Genomic DNA, 15,798 nt, shown 5'->3' on the forward strand with positions numbered 1-15,798 from the left:
TGAGTCCAAGAGTTTAATCCTTGCCTTATGTTCTGAACTTAAAGATAAATTACCTGTTCAGAGGCATCATGACTGCATGACCATTTCTGGGGGCATGCCTACTGGTGATGGACCATTTCATGACACCAATGAAAATGGATCATTGTCCCCTCTCTTTATGGATAGAAAGAATTTGCATAAAGGTTTCAGACCTTAACACTGGTAACATACAAACTAACCTGTTGCTCGTTTCCGAACCAGGATTACATTATGATAATGTCCTTCTGAGCAGCAACATTACTGAGTTTCTTGTGTAGCTGGTATCCTATGTTTGCATGCTGCAACAACAGGTTGCATGGAATTTCCCATGCTACCCTGAGGACAGAACTGGCTCATTAGGGAGCATGAGTACAGCCTGATGCTGTTCTGACCCAGCCTGGGCCATGAACTCAGCTGGGTGTGCTTCCCAGCCATAGCAAGGGGCACTAGAAATTCATATCCACAGCTTTCTCTGTATGTCATACTTTTCTTTGCACGGTGTTTGTCTGCTAAAATCATTATAGTTCTAAATGGCAAACACCAAGCTGACTGAAAAACCTGACAGTTAAAAAAAGCACCCTGATATGCTTTAAGGTCTTATTCCAGAATCCATAGTCATGTGAGAGAGCTGAGAAAGGTGAAGCACTAAAGCAGAGATTTTATGGGAGCACAGGTCAGCTGGACAGATGCCTGAATAGTTTCTTGTGTAGCTGTTCCTACAAACAGCAGCCTCACTAGGGTCTGATTTGCCAGTCTTGAGCCAAGCACAAGTGGAACAGCTATCCTTCATAGCATTGAGTATTTTCCTTTGATTTGCACTTGATTAAATTGGGCCCTAAAATGCCAGTTACAGGTATTGAAACTTTAGCTTAAAAAAAAATAAATACTTTCAATTATAAAAATTCTAAAATTAAAAAAAAAATTGTATGCTAGAACTACCATAACACTGAAGAGAAGCCAGAAACATTTAAAACAGCAGCTGAACCTTAGAAACATATTCATTTTAGTGGGACTGTGTAGCTGTAAACAAAACCAAAACTTATTCTCACACTTCCTTTCTGTGTGCCTGGCCCATCAGAAGGTACTGGCTTCCTTGGCAACCGGGCAAAATACTTTCAAGTATGGAGTGGAAATTTCTGGGCACAGTTTTAGTTATATTTACATCACCTTGACAGTTTGGCAATGATGACACTATTGAGAGATTTATAAGATGCAAGAACTTGCACTGCAAGTCAGATAATCCCTGTGAAAGGTCCACTGAATGTAATTCTATACCACAAATAACATTTTAAAATAATAAAGCAACTTTGAAGCAATGCAAGGGGAAGTGGAACAATTCAAAGCTAAGCTGTCTCTCCCATTCCTGACTTCCTCTGTTGTCCCAGCAAATTACCACATGTACATATGCTGACCAGCAAATACCAGGACACAGTGCTGCCAAAAGGGGCATGGTTTTTTAAGACAAAAGAATGAAAGAGCATCTAAGGAAGACTAATTCTGCACACCTGTTGTGTAGATTTGAATGAATTATGTTCAGCTAGATTTAGCTGTGATTCTATGAATGTATTTCTGAGGAGACACATATACCATCTTGTGTGCCAAATGTTTGCACAGAATGTCTTGCTATGATCAAATTACAGACTGCAGAAAAACTGTTTATAATGGAAATGCTGACAGAATTATGCCTATTACGAGAGCTGGTATACCACACATTCTCCTGGAGTCTAACAGTTCAATGAAGTATCTCTGAAAGTTAGATGTGCAACAACAGAAGCTGCACAGCCACTGGAATGTTTGTACAGAACGATCAAACTACAGCAACAAAAATTGTGTTCTGTGCACCAAAAAAAGCAGGATGCTGCTGATCCCAACCCCTAGTCAAATGTCCTTATATCTTGAAGCACTGTAGTGTGGATGTGCACAGCATGATACACACCCATTTCTGCAGGTTTTGCTCTCAGCAGCTCACAGTCCCTTGGAGCTGAATCAATGCCACTGCCATGAGGCTCTCTGTAAATCACAAGGAGGAAATAAGTGCTGCTTTGCAGACAGATAGACTAAGACAGCATGGTGCTAGGAGGCATAGCTGGGACAGCAAAAGTGGTTACTACATTTCCACTAGTACCTTCAAAAATACAGGAAAATCTATGTATGTTTAAATAAATAAATCAACCAAGAAATACACATCAAATAAATAAGAGAAAAAGCAAGTATTTCAATTATGGCATCCTTGCAGGCTTTTTAAAGTTAGGAGTTATAGTACATTTTCAAAGCACACTGACTAATCTAAAAGGTAGCAATGAAGGCGATTTATTTTGTATAGGTGAGAACTAGGTACAAATCGGGGGGGAGGGGGGGTGGAAATAATTTTTCTCAACTGAGAGACAAGTGGAATACCAAACTGAAGGGAACACTGATTAGCGGGTTCTGTGGGGGTGTCTATGTCTTTGTATCTGTACTCACCTCTTCATTATCACTGGCACCTGTTTTGGGGCTTATAAACTTTAAAAAGACATAGTCCCTTTTTCTCTGTGAGCACAGCTTCCACTTCATGAATGGCAATTTGGTGAACACATAATTAAAATTATTTTATTACCCAATTACAACCATGCTGTGCATATTTTTGTTTAGTCTTTTGTTCACGTAGATTCTGTCAAAAATTGGAGCCCACACTGAAAACTTACTAAGAAGTAGTTACAGTTGTGTGGAAACTCTGTGCAGTGATTGGATTTTGTTCTCTTTTCAATAGCATTAAGTCTTGTAAAGCCTAACACAACTTTCTGAAAGATTTGACTTTGTTGTACTGGAGATACTATAAAACGGAGAAGAGTATTAACTGAACACGTTGTAAAGATACTCTTTCCAAAGGCTGTCTCCTGCCCTAGAAATGCATTCACTTTTAGAGTAGAACCCAAAATACATTTAGGAAAAAAACCCGCAGCTTAATAGGAATGTGACAGGTATAAGGAGTATTTTGGGAAGAGGATTTGGTAAAAGAGACCTTTTCCCAGGAAAAAAAGTGAAAGACAAAGAAAGGAGATTTCCGAGGCTTCCCGCAGAGACCTGCAGAGATGCCCGTGCCGGGGGAGCGCAGCCTCCGCGCAGGGCCGGCCCATCAGCGGCTGCCAGGGCACTGTCCCGCACTCGGGAGGAGCCCGGCTGGGCTGTTCCCCGGGAACACCCCGAGATGCCGGGAGGTGAGCGGGGGAGCCGCAGCGCTCTCACCTTCCCCGTGCAGCGTCCAGGGCAGATGCGCGTAGTCCCACTGGTAGCCGCAGGCGCTGTCCTCGAAGGTGCACGACCCGGGCGAGAGCAAGGCCGCCCCGGCGAGCCGTAGAGCTGCAAGGACAAAACGAGCCGCGGTCACGGCGAGCCCGGCCCGGAGCAGCGCCCGGGCGGGAGGAGGCGGCCCCGCCGCTCTTACCGTGCGCGGCGAGCAGGCAGAGCCGCAGCATCTTCCGCGCCGGGGCCGGGCCGGGAGAGCGGCGGGGCCGGAGAGCGACGGGAGCGCTCGGTGTGCGCGGCTTGGAGAGCGCGGCCGCCCCGGCGGGGCGCGGGGAGGGCAGCCGGCCGGGCAGGCAGGGGAGGGACGGGGAGGGCCCGCGGACAGCGGCGGTGGGCGGCCCGTCCCTCTCCCGCGCGGAGCAGGGTCGGCCCCGGACGGTGTCCCCCGGCCGGAGTGGCTGAGGCTGGAGTGGTGTCCGGAGTGGGGGTGCCGCCTCCTCTCCCGGCAGCCTGCGGAGGAGCATCACCCCCAGCTCAGCGAAAGTGTTCTTTCTCATGTTTCTTGTACACAGAGCGTTCATCCCGTCACTGCGTACCAGCCCTGGGTACCACCCCGAAGAGCTTGGCTCTGTCTCATGTCCTCTCTGTCAGGTGTTTGTACACAACGGCAAGATGTCTACTCAAACTCATCTGCAGAGGACAAAGGGGCTCCCACCCCACCGGAGCTCCTGGTTACCACAGCTTACCCTTCCGTCCTTCCCTTTCACCAAACCTGCCCTTCCAGAGAACCATAGCAGGGTACCCTGGCACTTTTTGCCAAGAATGGTCCAGCATCTGCTGAGATGCTCCAAGTACTGTAGTTGATAGGCTTATGGCATAACTCAGGACTGGACCACGAGAGATACCCAGACCAAACCCTGCCCAAATCAGAGCCAGCTTTAAGCTCAGATCAGGTTGCTCAGCTGGAGTTTGACAACCTCCAAGGCTGGTGATGTCACAGCCTGCGTGGGTCCTGGTTGCAATCCTGGGCTGCTTCTGTGGGGAAGATGTGAATGCTCTGAATTTCTTTGTGAATGCTCTGAATTTCCACTGTTTCAGCTGTGCTGAACCCTCTCACCCTCCAACCGTGCACTACTCTGACAAGCCCTGATGCTGTGTTTCCTCTGTCCCTTTCCTGTCCATACCAGGACTCCTGTTGGGTGTTGCCAAAGTCATCTGTCTTCCCAGCTGAGCCAGACCTGATTCTGCAGCCTCTACTCACAGAACAGCATCTCCAGGCCTGCTGCCTCAGTGGCCTTCCCTCATTTCACATCTGAAAGAGATTAAGATCACTTAATTTGTTGCATTGCTAATACTGAAATTCTGAATTATTTGCCTATCAGGGCTACAGAACAGCTTACTTTTTAGATCTGACTGGTGGCACACAGTAGTACTTAGAACACAGACTTGCATTTTATTACTATGCTTTAATATCAAAGAATTCAGTGAATAGAGACCAGAGACCCCTTTTATTACTCTCTAGGACCATAAGAGGATTCCAGCAGGAGTTGAATGCATGCAAATGATTTCTAAGGAAGTGAGGCTTATGTGTTAAATAAGAAGCACATTTTAAAGAGTAAATATGATTAGGATAGATAAAACCCTTGTAAAGTCTCACCTCACACAGAGAATGAGGAGAGTTTGATCCTCTGTGTGTCCTGTGCAGGTAAACAATGCCTGCTTTCTAATGCTTCAAATTGTGTTGGAAAGTTTATTCTGGCCAACTTCAGTATCTCCATGAATTAATTTCAGTACTAAAGTACTTGATTGGCTACATTTCTCCAGCAGCTTTTGACACATGGCCATTTTTACATAGAATTGAGTATGGTCATTATCGAGAATACACCACTTCTGATGAGCTGATGGCACAAATAGGCAGCTGATACTGATGACTCACCCACATAAGCACTCACTAGGAACAGCTGAAGTGGCTAATGCCCTCAGTTTTTTCCTTCCTGTTATCCATGATGTTACACCTCTTTGCAGAGATGGCTTAACTGCACGTCAGCCTCCAAAGTTCACTGGTATAAACCAGTTTTTAAACTGACACCTCCAGCTTGCTGCAACCTCTCAGGAGTCAAGGAAGTAACAGATGTGTGTGAATGAGACAACATTAAGTACCTGAAACTGATGTAAAACCTCAGAATGGCCCATCACATTCTTTTCCAAGAATTGTATAGAAGGTATTTTCCTTAATAATGAATTTGTAAAAGCATTTTACCCCTTATTGACACATTTTTCCTGAACTCTCAGCCCATCCTTTCCTGCTGCTGATGAAATCAGGTTGTCCTCTTCATATCAAGGAGTAACATAATCAAGACCAACCAGGCAATCTCACAAGGGAAAACAAATGTCAGAAGCATCATTATATAGGAGTATTTAAGAGGTAGAAGAGGCTTCTACAGATGGCAGGGTTTAATTCCATAGGCGCTTGCCCAGTGAGTTCCTGACCAGGCAGGAAATGCGTACGCCACATTTGTCCTTACTGCCTTTTGAGACAGAGAATGCAGAGATCTAGGACAAGGCAGAGGGCCAGTTCCACCTCCTGTTGATTCCTGTTAGTAAGTGAGCTTGGTTTAACCACAAAGTTAATCCACCGGCTGCCATTTGACTTTCATCAATTTGACTCCTTTCATTTTTGCAGATTAACTGCAGCACTGGGGAAGCAGAAGAGCAGCAATTAAAGTCTGAGCTTTTCTGAATTCTGTGCAAGCCTACAGATATTGTCCTTTCCAGTGTTTTGCTTTGAAATCCTGGAAAATACACTTAATAAAAAGACCTCTTTGCATGCCTAGGCACATCCAAATTTTCCACTAGTTCTCAAACATTGGACACTGGTACTGTTCTCAGTTGGAAAAGGACATAGGACTGGAAAAGGAAATGAGGTTTTGTAGTACCTTTCAGTATTCAAACTTCTGTCTTCTCATATATATGTCTTAATATTATTATTTTATTCTTTATATTCTTTAATGAATCTATAATCATGCGTGACATTTTACAAGTATACTTAGCAGGAAGTCCTGGCATCTTTTTCATTTTATATTTATCTTACATAAGAAAAATACAGATAATTTGAGCTGAGTTCATCTAATCTAACTTTGCTTTGCTATATCCATATTTCTTTTGCCCATTGTGACCTGTGCTTCACAACTCCAGTTGATTCTGATCTTGCCCATGAGCCAGTTTCTGCACTCTTCTCCATTCTCTGGAAGTGTGAATACTTCCACTGGTAAGGCAGAAGGTACTAGCAGCCAGTGACTGTGCTGGATGTTTCTGCTCCCATACGGTTTACCATTTGAGGGTGGGGTAAGAGAAGAAATGTACCCATGGGATGAGCAGGAAAAACTCCTGGCAGTATTATTTCATTTTTCAGTACTTCATTGTACTGTTAGCAGCAAACTGCAACTGGCAGCAGAGGCAGTGGGAAGAGTTCTTCTACTGCTGTCTGTGGCATGAGCCACACACGTGCATCAGCAAAGCAGGTATCTCTGTGTGCTTTGGGGGTGGCTCAGAGAGGAAATTGCTTTACATTCTGTTGAACTGGTTCTGTGCAATGCTTCAGAATGTCCTGCTCCTCCCAGCCCAACATGGTTCACTCCTAACAAAGTGCACGTGCTTATCACATCATTCCAACTTACTGTGTCTTCATTCTGTGGATCCTGTGCACTGAAGATGCACCTGCTAATTGATGTTCTGAAAACCACACATGGAAACCCATGGAGCTCTCCCCTATTTCTAGTTTGCTGAGGGTTGGTGACTGATCTTTAAGAGCACCTGACTTTGTTAATGGAAATTGCTAATGGAAATTTAGTCCAGTACAGGGTCATCTCCTGAGGCTCAGTGAAGAGAATCCTGTTGTGACTGGGCTTGCCAAGACTGGCTGCTGCTGGGGGTTGTGGTACAGAGCCACAACAACAGACAGGAGGGGGCTGATCTGATTTAGATATCAAGTCAGCATTTGCTTTATAAATACATATATATATATATATATGTATGAGATACATATATGTCTGTAAGTAGTGCTGTACTTACAGATAAGAACTTTATTAGTGGCTGAACTGAGAATTCATTAAAAAAAATCAATCTTTCTGAAATATGCAGACTATTCATATTAGGGAAAAGACCAGGAGGCTAATCTCAGAATTAAAGCTGGGCATGAAGGCACCACCCAGTAAAGCTGACTCTTTGTGTGGGGCAAAAAAGAGACTATAGGAACCCTCTCTTACATTAAAAGTACTCTCTTACATTAAAAGAATCAGGCTACTCTTTATAACTATGGTATTATTTTACTAAGATTATACTTTTCAGACCTTGTTTAATTTGTAAAGGAAAGCCAGCTGTTTAAATGAAGTGGGCTCTTGCTGTGCATTATCATATTTTTCATGAAAATGAGTAAAAGGAACAGTCAAGAATGACACCTGCATGTGAAATTAAACAAGTTAAATCCCAGTGATGTGTCACTTAATAAAATCTCTTCTGGCACCAGCAAACTGCAGCTTCCTCTTTCCAGAAGAATAAAGGAAAAAGGAAAAAAAGGCAACATCCAGGTGCCAGAGAAATAGCTAGACACAAATTGCTCAGTTTAATAGCTAATGAATGTTCTCCTGCTCTCACATCTGAGTTCTATGTTTTTAGTTTTCATGTTTGTTTTTCTTTAAACCAGACAGATATCAGGTTATTGGAAACGGTTGATTCACCATCCCTGGAGGAATTTAAAAGCATTGTAGATGTAGCTCTTTGGGACATGGTTTAGCCAAGGACCTGGCAGAGTTAGGTTAGTGCTAGGTTACTTAGGGTGATCTTAGAGGTGTTTTCCAGCCACAGCCATCTATTATTCTGTGAATCTGTGGCTGGACTGTACAGTATCTAAACATTGACTACAAGGCTGAGAAGGGGCCTGCTGGCCAGGTACTGGCCCCTGAAGGCCACTGGATATTGCTTTCAGCTGTAAATACTGTCCTTTTCAGTCAGCAGAGGGTGTGCAAGACACTGATCTTGGAGTTGGTGTAAGTGACCAGGAATGTCACAAAAATACCCATGCTTGATCCATCCTAGGAAATACAGTTCTACAAGAGTCTCTTCTACATCCTCACACCACCTGGTCAGCCTTGTGGAGAAAAGGAAGCCAAGCATGTGGGAGCTGGAGCAGCCCCGTCCTTGGCAAAGCAGGAGAGCCAAAGTGAGATGGACAAGCTCACAGTCATGAGAGCTGCAGATGAAAAAGTAGAAGAAAAAAGTAGCCTCTCCACATGCATGCATGTTAAGGAGTTTCTTGGCATAAATCCAAGCTACAGTATCTTGCTTCACTAGCAAGAGACAGGAACCACCACAAGAGAAGACCTCACAAGGCAAAGCTGAGCCCTTCTGTGCTAGAATTCCCCTGATGCTCTGCTAGAGATGAATAGCTAGGAAATTAACTTAGGAAGATGAAGAAAGAAATATTAATATTCCATATTTTGGGGTTTGAGGATCAATATTCAAGGAGATTTTAACTCCTGGAGGAACCCACAGAACTACAGTAAGGTTCAGGAATTTTAGTGACTGTTTCAGCTACTAGGGTGAGAACAAAAATAAATGCTTCAATTAAAGCTGTCCTGTGAGTTTCCAGTTACTGAAGGTTACTTATATCTGGATGAAAAAGCAGCCTTTGCTGTTCTACATGAAAAGATGAGTTTAACTAAGTACAGACACCTGTTGTGACTCTTGGGGTGTCCTGTGCAGGGTCAGGACCCGGACTCCACGATCCTTGTGGGTCCCTTCCAACTCACTATATTCTGTGATTCTGTGAAATATAGAACAGGGACTACTTGCAAAAATATAGCCTAAATACTAATTACAACACAAGTATATTTTTCATTTTAAAAGGGATTCACAGTACCCTGAAACAAGATATACTAGAGCAGGCAGTGTAACTCTAGCTTGTAAATTGTGAAGTTTTCCCATGAAGACAAAATTCCAGGAAAATCCAGGTGAGCACAGGGTAGAAGGACATCATATATTTTGAACTGAATAAGTTTATCATTTATTCTGCAGAAAACTAGAGTTAGGATTTGGTTTAGGGGCAGGGAAATCAAAGACCTCAGAGTTGAAATGCCATCAATATCTCATTCAGCTTGAAGACCTGGGTTGGTAGCTGGGCTCGGGACAAAGCTGTAACTCAGTACACATCTGGAATCATGAACAGGTGTTATCCCCTGCAAGGATGGCCAGTTCAAAGATAGGGCCTGGGTTTATCATCTGAGGACCACATTGGAGCAGCATCCAATTAGCCAAAGTAAACTGTCCTTTCCAATACAGACTACACGTATTCTGCTGCAAATTTTAGCTCTGAAAATAGAAAAGTATTTTTTTGCTCAAAAAATCATTCAAGTGCCATTATCCTCTTTGGACATTGCAGAATAAATCAGGTGAGATAAAAAAAATTGTAAACAAGAATTTGTAATCCAGAAATAACAAAACACCATGGGCAGTAATTTGTACCAGATGCTGAAGTAGAGATGTAAAAGTAAATATAATTAGGCCTATAGCACCAAATATGAGCAAAATAACATCACTGACTGTTTTAAAATAAGTAACTCTTACTTATTGTAATGAACAAAAGCCACTGACAAGTGCAGAAAACCTTTCCTATGGATGATATCCCTTTTCTTTATTTGTTCTGTGTTTGTAACAATATACTTCAAAAATTTCTTTGAGGTATCAGCTGCAGAAGAAGGAGAGGAATGCCCAGCTGTTCAAAAGCGATTTCATGATACAGAGGGCTGCACAATGAAAAAAAATTAGGGTTGCCATGGTAAAATATTATTTGTGTACAAATAAATGCCCTGCAGACAGTTTCTCCCTCAGATGACATTACTTTTGCAGAACTTTGTAGAAAACAGAGGCCAAAGCCAAATATGACGATATGTGCAGAGATGGAAAACGGGGCGGGGGGGGGGGTAAAAAGGAAGTGAGACAAGAAAAGCAAGATTTATTCAGTGCTGCTGAAAATCATTAGTGCCTATGTTCCAGAATTCAGTGAAGTGAACCTGCATGTGCCTTATCTTGCTATAAAGTAGCTTTCCAGAGGCTTCTTGATACTGAAATAGAGAAATTAATCCCCTGTCAGGAGCTAAATTTCTGCCCAAAAATGTAGCAGAATACTGCAAAGAGAGTTGCCCTCTTGAAGAGAGACCTCCTGTGACAGAACTAATTCAGCTGTGTCAGGACTTTTCTGTGTCCCAAGTCAGCAAAGAGCTAGCAGACACCATGTCAGCATTGTATCCTTGGGGTTAGGAGTCCTACAGCTGGAAGGTACTGCACTGACCTGGCTGCTGGGCTGGAATTATGTGTGACTTGAAGTCACACAGTACTCCAGCTCCTAGCTGGGTATTTCCTCCTGCCTGTGTCAGAGCTTTCTCTTTGCCAGCACTGAACCATCTCTTCTGCCGCAACATGCTGAATACAGCAAGGATATGTACATATGTGCACAGATGAAAGACATGCTCACAGCAACAGCAGCCCCAGTTGCAACATCAGATAGGAAGTGTATGAGATTTAAAAATAAAAACAAAACAAACAAAAAACAACCAACCCACCACCACAAAAACAAGAGAGCTAACATACATATGGCAATTTTGTCTGAAGGAACTATGGATGCAGTTTTACAAATTCATAACAAAGTGAAGAATACTCTTTATTGTAGAACAACTGCGAAGGAAATCAGAACACGCACTCAACTAGCTAGAGATTGCTGAGTATCACAAAAAATATAGCCTGACTTTTACATCCTCCAAGGAGGCAGCTGCTCATTGTTTTTCTATTTGATATATAGCATAAATATCTGAGCCACAAGATAAACATACATTTAAAGCTGTACAGGCAGGTATTGCCACAGGGTACCACAGCCCACTCACATTAAATGCCAGCATTTCAACAGATTACATGCAACAAAGAAAAATCTCTGTAATGTATTGCTTACTGTGATTACAGGTCATAGCTTGCTAGCTACCTGATTAAAAACCTGAATGGCAGCTCCATAGTGTTCCTGCATAGCCAGTTGATCTGACTTTCACCTTGTTTCATGGGCAAAACTGACCTCTTGTTTCCCTGCTACACCAATTTGTTCTTATCTGCAAATGTTGTGGCACTCAAGCATTGTTGAAAATCTTGAGTGAAGCATTTATTGCAGTAGTAGGAGAAAGGAAATTGCTGGAACAAGAAAGGAGAGAGATGAACAGAGTGGTTGTTTGTTGTTAGGAATCACCCATTTCATTCCTCAACAAGAAGGCAGCATGCTGATAAGCTCAAATGTTTATACTTTTAGCGTTGTCTAAACAGGTAAGACCTGGATGTCATTTCATATCCCAGTTTTATACTTCAGTCTACCTCTTCGTGGTTTACCCTGGGGCTAGTGTGAGAGCAAGGTTGTGTTTGGCTTCTCAAACTGAAATGTTACGTAGCCAAAGTTAAGGAGTATAGGATCCAAGTGATGAACACAAGGAATGTAAACCAGAGGTAGAGAAAAATCCCTTTATATTCTGTTCTTTAGAAGTTAATTTGCAAGAAAGACAGAGCATCACTTTGTCATTCCTTATTTGCTTTCCAACCAAAAAGCCTGACCAATCTGCAAATCTGCAAGGACAAAAATATCTTCCACAGATTAAAATATTTGTTACCTAGGAATTATTAGGGACTATTGGGCATTATGAATGCTTCTAGCTTGGCAGAAGAAATGACTGACTCACACTGATCACTCCAAACAAAAAAAATTAAATCTAGAAACTTTCGAAGTTCTTCCTGCTTTTAAAGTTAATAAACAGATGAGACTAATTCTTCTCAAGATTTTTACTTAGACAAAAAAGAAAAGCCAAAATTACACCCCTTCTTGTGGCTGTGGTTTTGCCCTGTCTGCTGATCTGATAATGTCTCTGACAATCTGTGTGTGCACCCTAGCTATCTCACACCAGATGAACTGTCAGATGAGCAAGTAGTGCTCTTTGCACCAAAAGCTGCACATTACAGTAAACAAGTAAATTTCATTTGTCAACAGAGCTACAATTTTGTACCTTTCTTAAAACCATGTAGAGACAAAAGCAGCGAGTGAGGATTACAGTATATGGGAAGGTCCAAGGAGGGAAATGACTAATAATTAATGACAGTGGATATGAGGTTTCCACAACAATCTGCTGTCGTGGACTGGGTCCTGTGACTGACTTACACAATACATGTATATGCTTCTGAGTTGTGTTGTCTTCTGGTTAGGAATAGTTCATTTTTAGTGCTAGCACCATGACAGGATGGGTTCAATAACTAGCAAGCTGCCAGATCCCCTGTTCTCATCAGTTTCTACACATCAACTGTTGGTTGTTCTGAGAAGTACAGGATTGCCTAAACTGGGTTTTTTTTCCAAGGTAAAATCTCCCAGGGAGGTTTATGGTTATATTGTGCCAATATCTGTAGCCACCTAGGGAGCAAACCAGAGTAGGGGTTGAGAAGCTCAGTTACAGGTGGGCTGACAAGAATTGTTCTGCTGCAGAGTAGATCTCACACAGATCTTACAGCTGTCACTGTGACATAGCAACCACTTCATCAGCTTCCTCAGACTGACTGAGCCACTGCTCATCACTGCTCCACCTCCCCTAAGCCCTGGGTTATTCACTTCTTTGTCCAGACCTGGTGTTATGAGAAGGGAGAGCTGGGCATTGTCCACACATCATCTCTAATTAACTCTGTATTGATCTCCTTCATACCTGTCTGACAGTCTGAAAACCATCACCCCAATTAACAGCTTGTGAATAATAGTATTAATTGATGGTGCACATTAGTCCCAGTTAAGTGACAGCTGATTGTGACACTTAGCTCATCTTCTGCGCAGCAGTGATGCCATGGGCTGAAAGAGCTACAGAAGTGATGAAAGAATAAATAATAGCCTGTTCTACTTCTATTTGCATGACAGTGTGCATAACAGGCTAAAGAAATCTGATGCTCCTGTATTTTAAAAAAAGAATGCTTTCAAATTGATTTGTCAGCTAGGATTCTTCCTGTAATTTCTTTATGAATAAGCCTTTCTAAAATTTACCATGAAATGTGCTTTGGAATACATTTTTATCACAGGTTCACCTTACAGAAAGTCTGGCAGGTATCTGTGGAAGTCATTTAGTCCAAACTTCTGCTCAAGCAGTATCAGCAAGTTTACCAGGACAGTTGTTCAACTGGGTTTCAAATATCTCTAAGAATGGAGGCTCCACCACCTGCCTAAGACACTTGATACACTGTTTAATTGTCCAAACTAAAAATCTTTTTCTTCTCCTTAAGTAAAATTTCCCATATTTCTCTTTTTCTCTTGTCCTGTCACCAGGCACCATTAAGAGAGTCTGGATTTATCTTCTTTATTTCTCCCATCAGGTATTTGTACACATTGAGCTATCCTGTCTTGTGGTAACTGCAGCCGTGGCTCCTCCCAACATTCACATTCACAACCAGTTTTTCTGTGAAATTAACAGAAACAACAGAACTTCTTTGGCTTTTCAGACACTGATGTCAGGAAATCATCATCAGTGGAGTCCAGAACGTTCCTGAATTACTTGTGCTCTACTGCATTAACTCTGCAGCAGATACCAGGGTGGCTGAAGAGCCCCCTGAGGGCAGGGCAGGTGAAAGTGAAGTTTCTCCCAGCTGTCTGAAAACCTCATCTGAAGATTTTCAGATCTTCCCTAAGCAGGTCCTCTTTTTCCCAAGCATGTCTTCTGTAGAAGACACCTCCCCAACACCCCTCATGGCCTGTTCCATCCCAAGACAGTGCTCCATGAGCTCCTGCTGCTCCTTTGTGTGGAAGGCAGCTCCATCTCCTCACTCTCCCAGCTTGTCCTTCCTAATGAATGTTTCCATCCATCACAGCACTCCAGCCCTGTGAGCCATCCCAGTACACCAAGATGACTGCAGTGAGACTGTAACCCTGCAAATGCACATAGATTTCTAATTCCTGCTACTTGCTCCCCAAGATGCAATAGATAATTAAATAGTAGTTGGCACTTGAAACTTAACTTACGAATTCCAAAAGACAGGGTGAAAAAAATAATCTCATTTTAACCTCTATTTCATCTTCTACTATACAGTCCTTTAGGAATAAACATACTCCAACCAAAAAAAAACCAAGAAGTTGAGATCTTTTCCCCAGCTTAATCCAAAGACCTGTGGAAGTACTAGGCTTTAGATGGAAACAGCAAAGAATGCAAGGGAATGACTGAGCACTACAGCAAATTACTTCTTTAGTTTTCCCTAGTAACTTCTTTTGTGGAAAACACTTTGTTTCAGTTTTAAGTAATGCTGAAAGAATATGTTGAGTCTGACTTCTGTTTTGGTGGCAGTCAGAAAAGGGTAGGGAGAAAGGAAACTCCATGCTTGCTCATGGCTGTAAGCCAGGGAAGAATTTCAGGACCCTGGGAACCAAAGCAGTACTGCTGCAAGCTGAGGTGCCCAAGGGGATGGTGACATAGACACAATGACACCAGGTCGTGCCACAAACCCTTTCCCACATGGACTAGGGAGTCACTTAAGGCAAAGGGAGGAGCTGTGCTGCCCTTGGGAGGTGGAAGAAGCAGCAGGCATCTTTGTCCACAAGGCATTTCAAACACCTCCCTGGTGTTATCATGCATTGGTCAGTGACTTCATGCGATTGCAAGGAACAGGCAGAGAGAAAGAAAACTGTTAGAAAAAAGGAGGAATACAAAGTAGTAAGATGGCCTGGGAGGTCTACCTCTACAGGACAGCAGAGCCAGAAGAAGATGAGACTGGCTGCAGGAACAAAGAAATCCAAGCATGTAATGCAGCTATTATTCATGAGTAATAACCACTGGTGTATATAATCCCTTGTTATGTCAGCTGGAAAATTGTGATATTTGCAAAATAAAACCTCAGACTAGCTTTTGAACAACTATGAAAATTAAGATATTTCTGTTGTAATGGAAAATTTTAAGCTTGCAAAAGAAACTTGGGCCACAACAGTAGCAAATGTGAGCAAAAGCAGATGGGGAATAATGCTGAAAGGCAAGTTTCATTCATACAACCACCAGAGGTTAAGCTATCTTAGATGACCATAGGGACCATTTAACGATGCCCAGTTTTAAAAATCAATAAATCTTAGTTATTTTTGTAATCCAATAACTTCTTGCTTACATCTGGTTAACCCGTAAAGATTTACAATCAACTCACCTGACAATTCTGTTTATTTGCTCTTGTTTCCTTTGGTGCTTCTGTTAATTTTAATTTTGATCTCTATGCTTTTCACTTGAAAATTTGTCTTACCTTTTTCATAATACATTATGATACCACATCAAAATTTTAAATGGCTGTTATGGATACCTCTATAACATAAAAAACAGTCTGTGAAGCAAAACATGAGTGATTGAGCTCAGTTTAATTGGAGACTCTAGGAAAGGCAAGCACAGAATGACAGAGCCTTAGACTGACTGAGGCTGAAAGGGACCTCTGTAGGTCCAGCCCCCTTGCTCAGTCAGGGCCACAAAGAGCCCAGGA

General features: G+C 42.5%; 1 protein-coding gene across 2 annotated transcripts in view; it reads right to left on the reverse strand.

Annotated features, from left to right (window-relative positions):
* Positions 1–3,839, reverse strand: part of MAMDC2 (MAM domain containing 2) — a 54,553-nt gene extending 50,714 nt beyond the window's left edge. For both annotated transcript variants that reach the window (XM_079331472.1, XM_079331473.1), the window contains exons 1-2: positions 3,443–3,839; positions 3,244–3,357 (exon numbers count right to left, since the gene is read on the reverse strand). In XM_079331472.1, coding sequence (XP_079187598.1) covers positions 3,244–3,357; positions 3,443–3,824 — 496 coding nt within the window. In that variant the 5' untranslated portion in view covers positions 3,825–3,839. The remainder of the gene's footprint in view (positions 1–3,243; positions 3,358–3,442) is intronic.
* Positions 3,840–15,798: the final 11,959 nt, after the last annotated feature.

The sequence above is a fragment of the Erithacus rubecula genome, assembly GCF_903797595.1.
Source record: "Erithacus rubecula genome assembly, contig: SUPER_Z_unloc_4, whole genome shotgun sequence".
Classification (NCBI taxonomy): Eukaryota; Metazoa; Chordata; class Aves; order Passeriformes; family Muscicapidae; genus Erithacus; species Erithacus rubecula.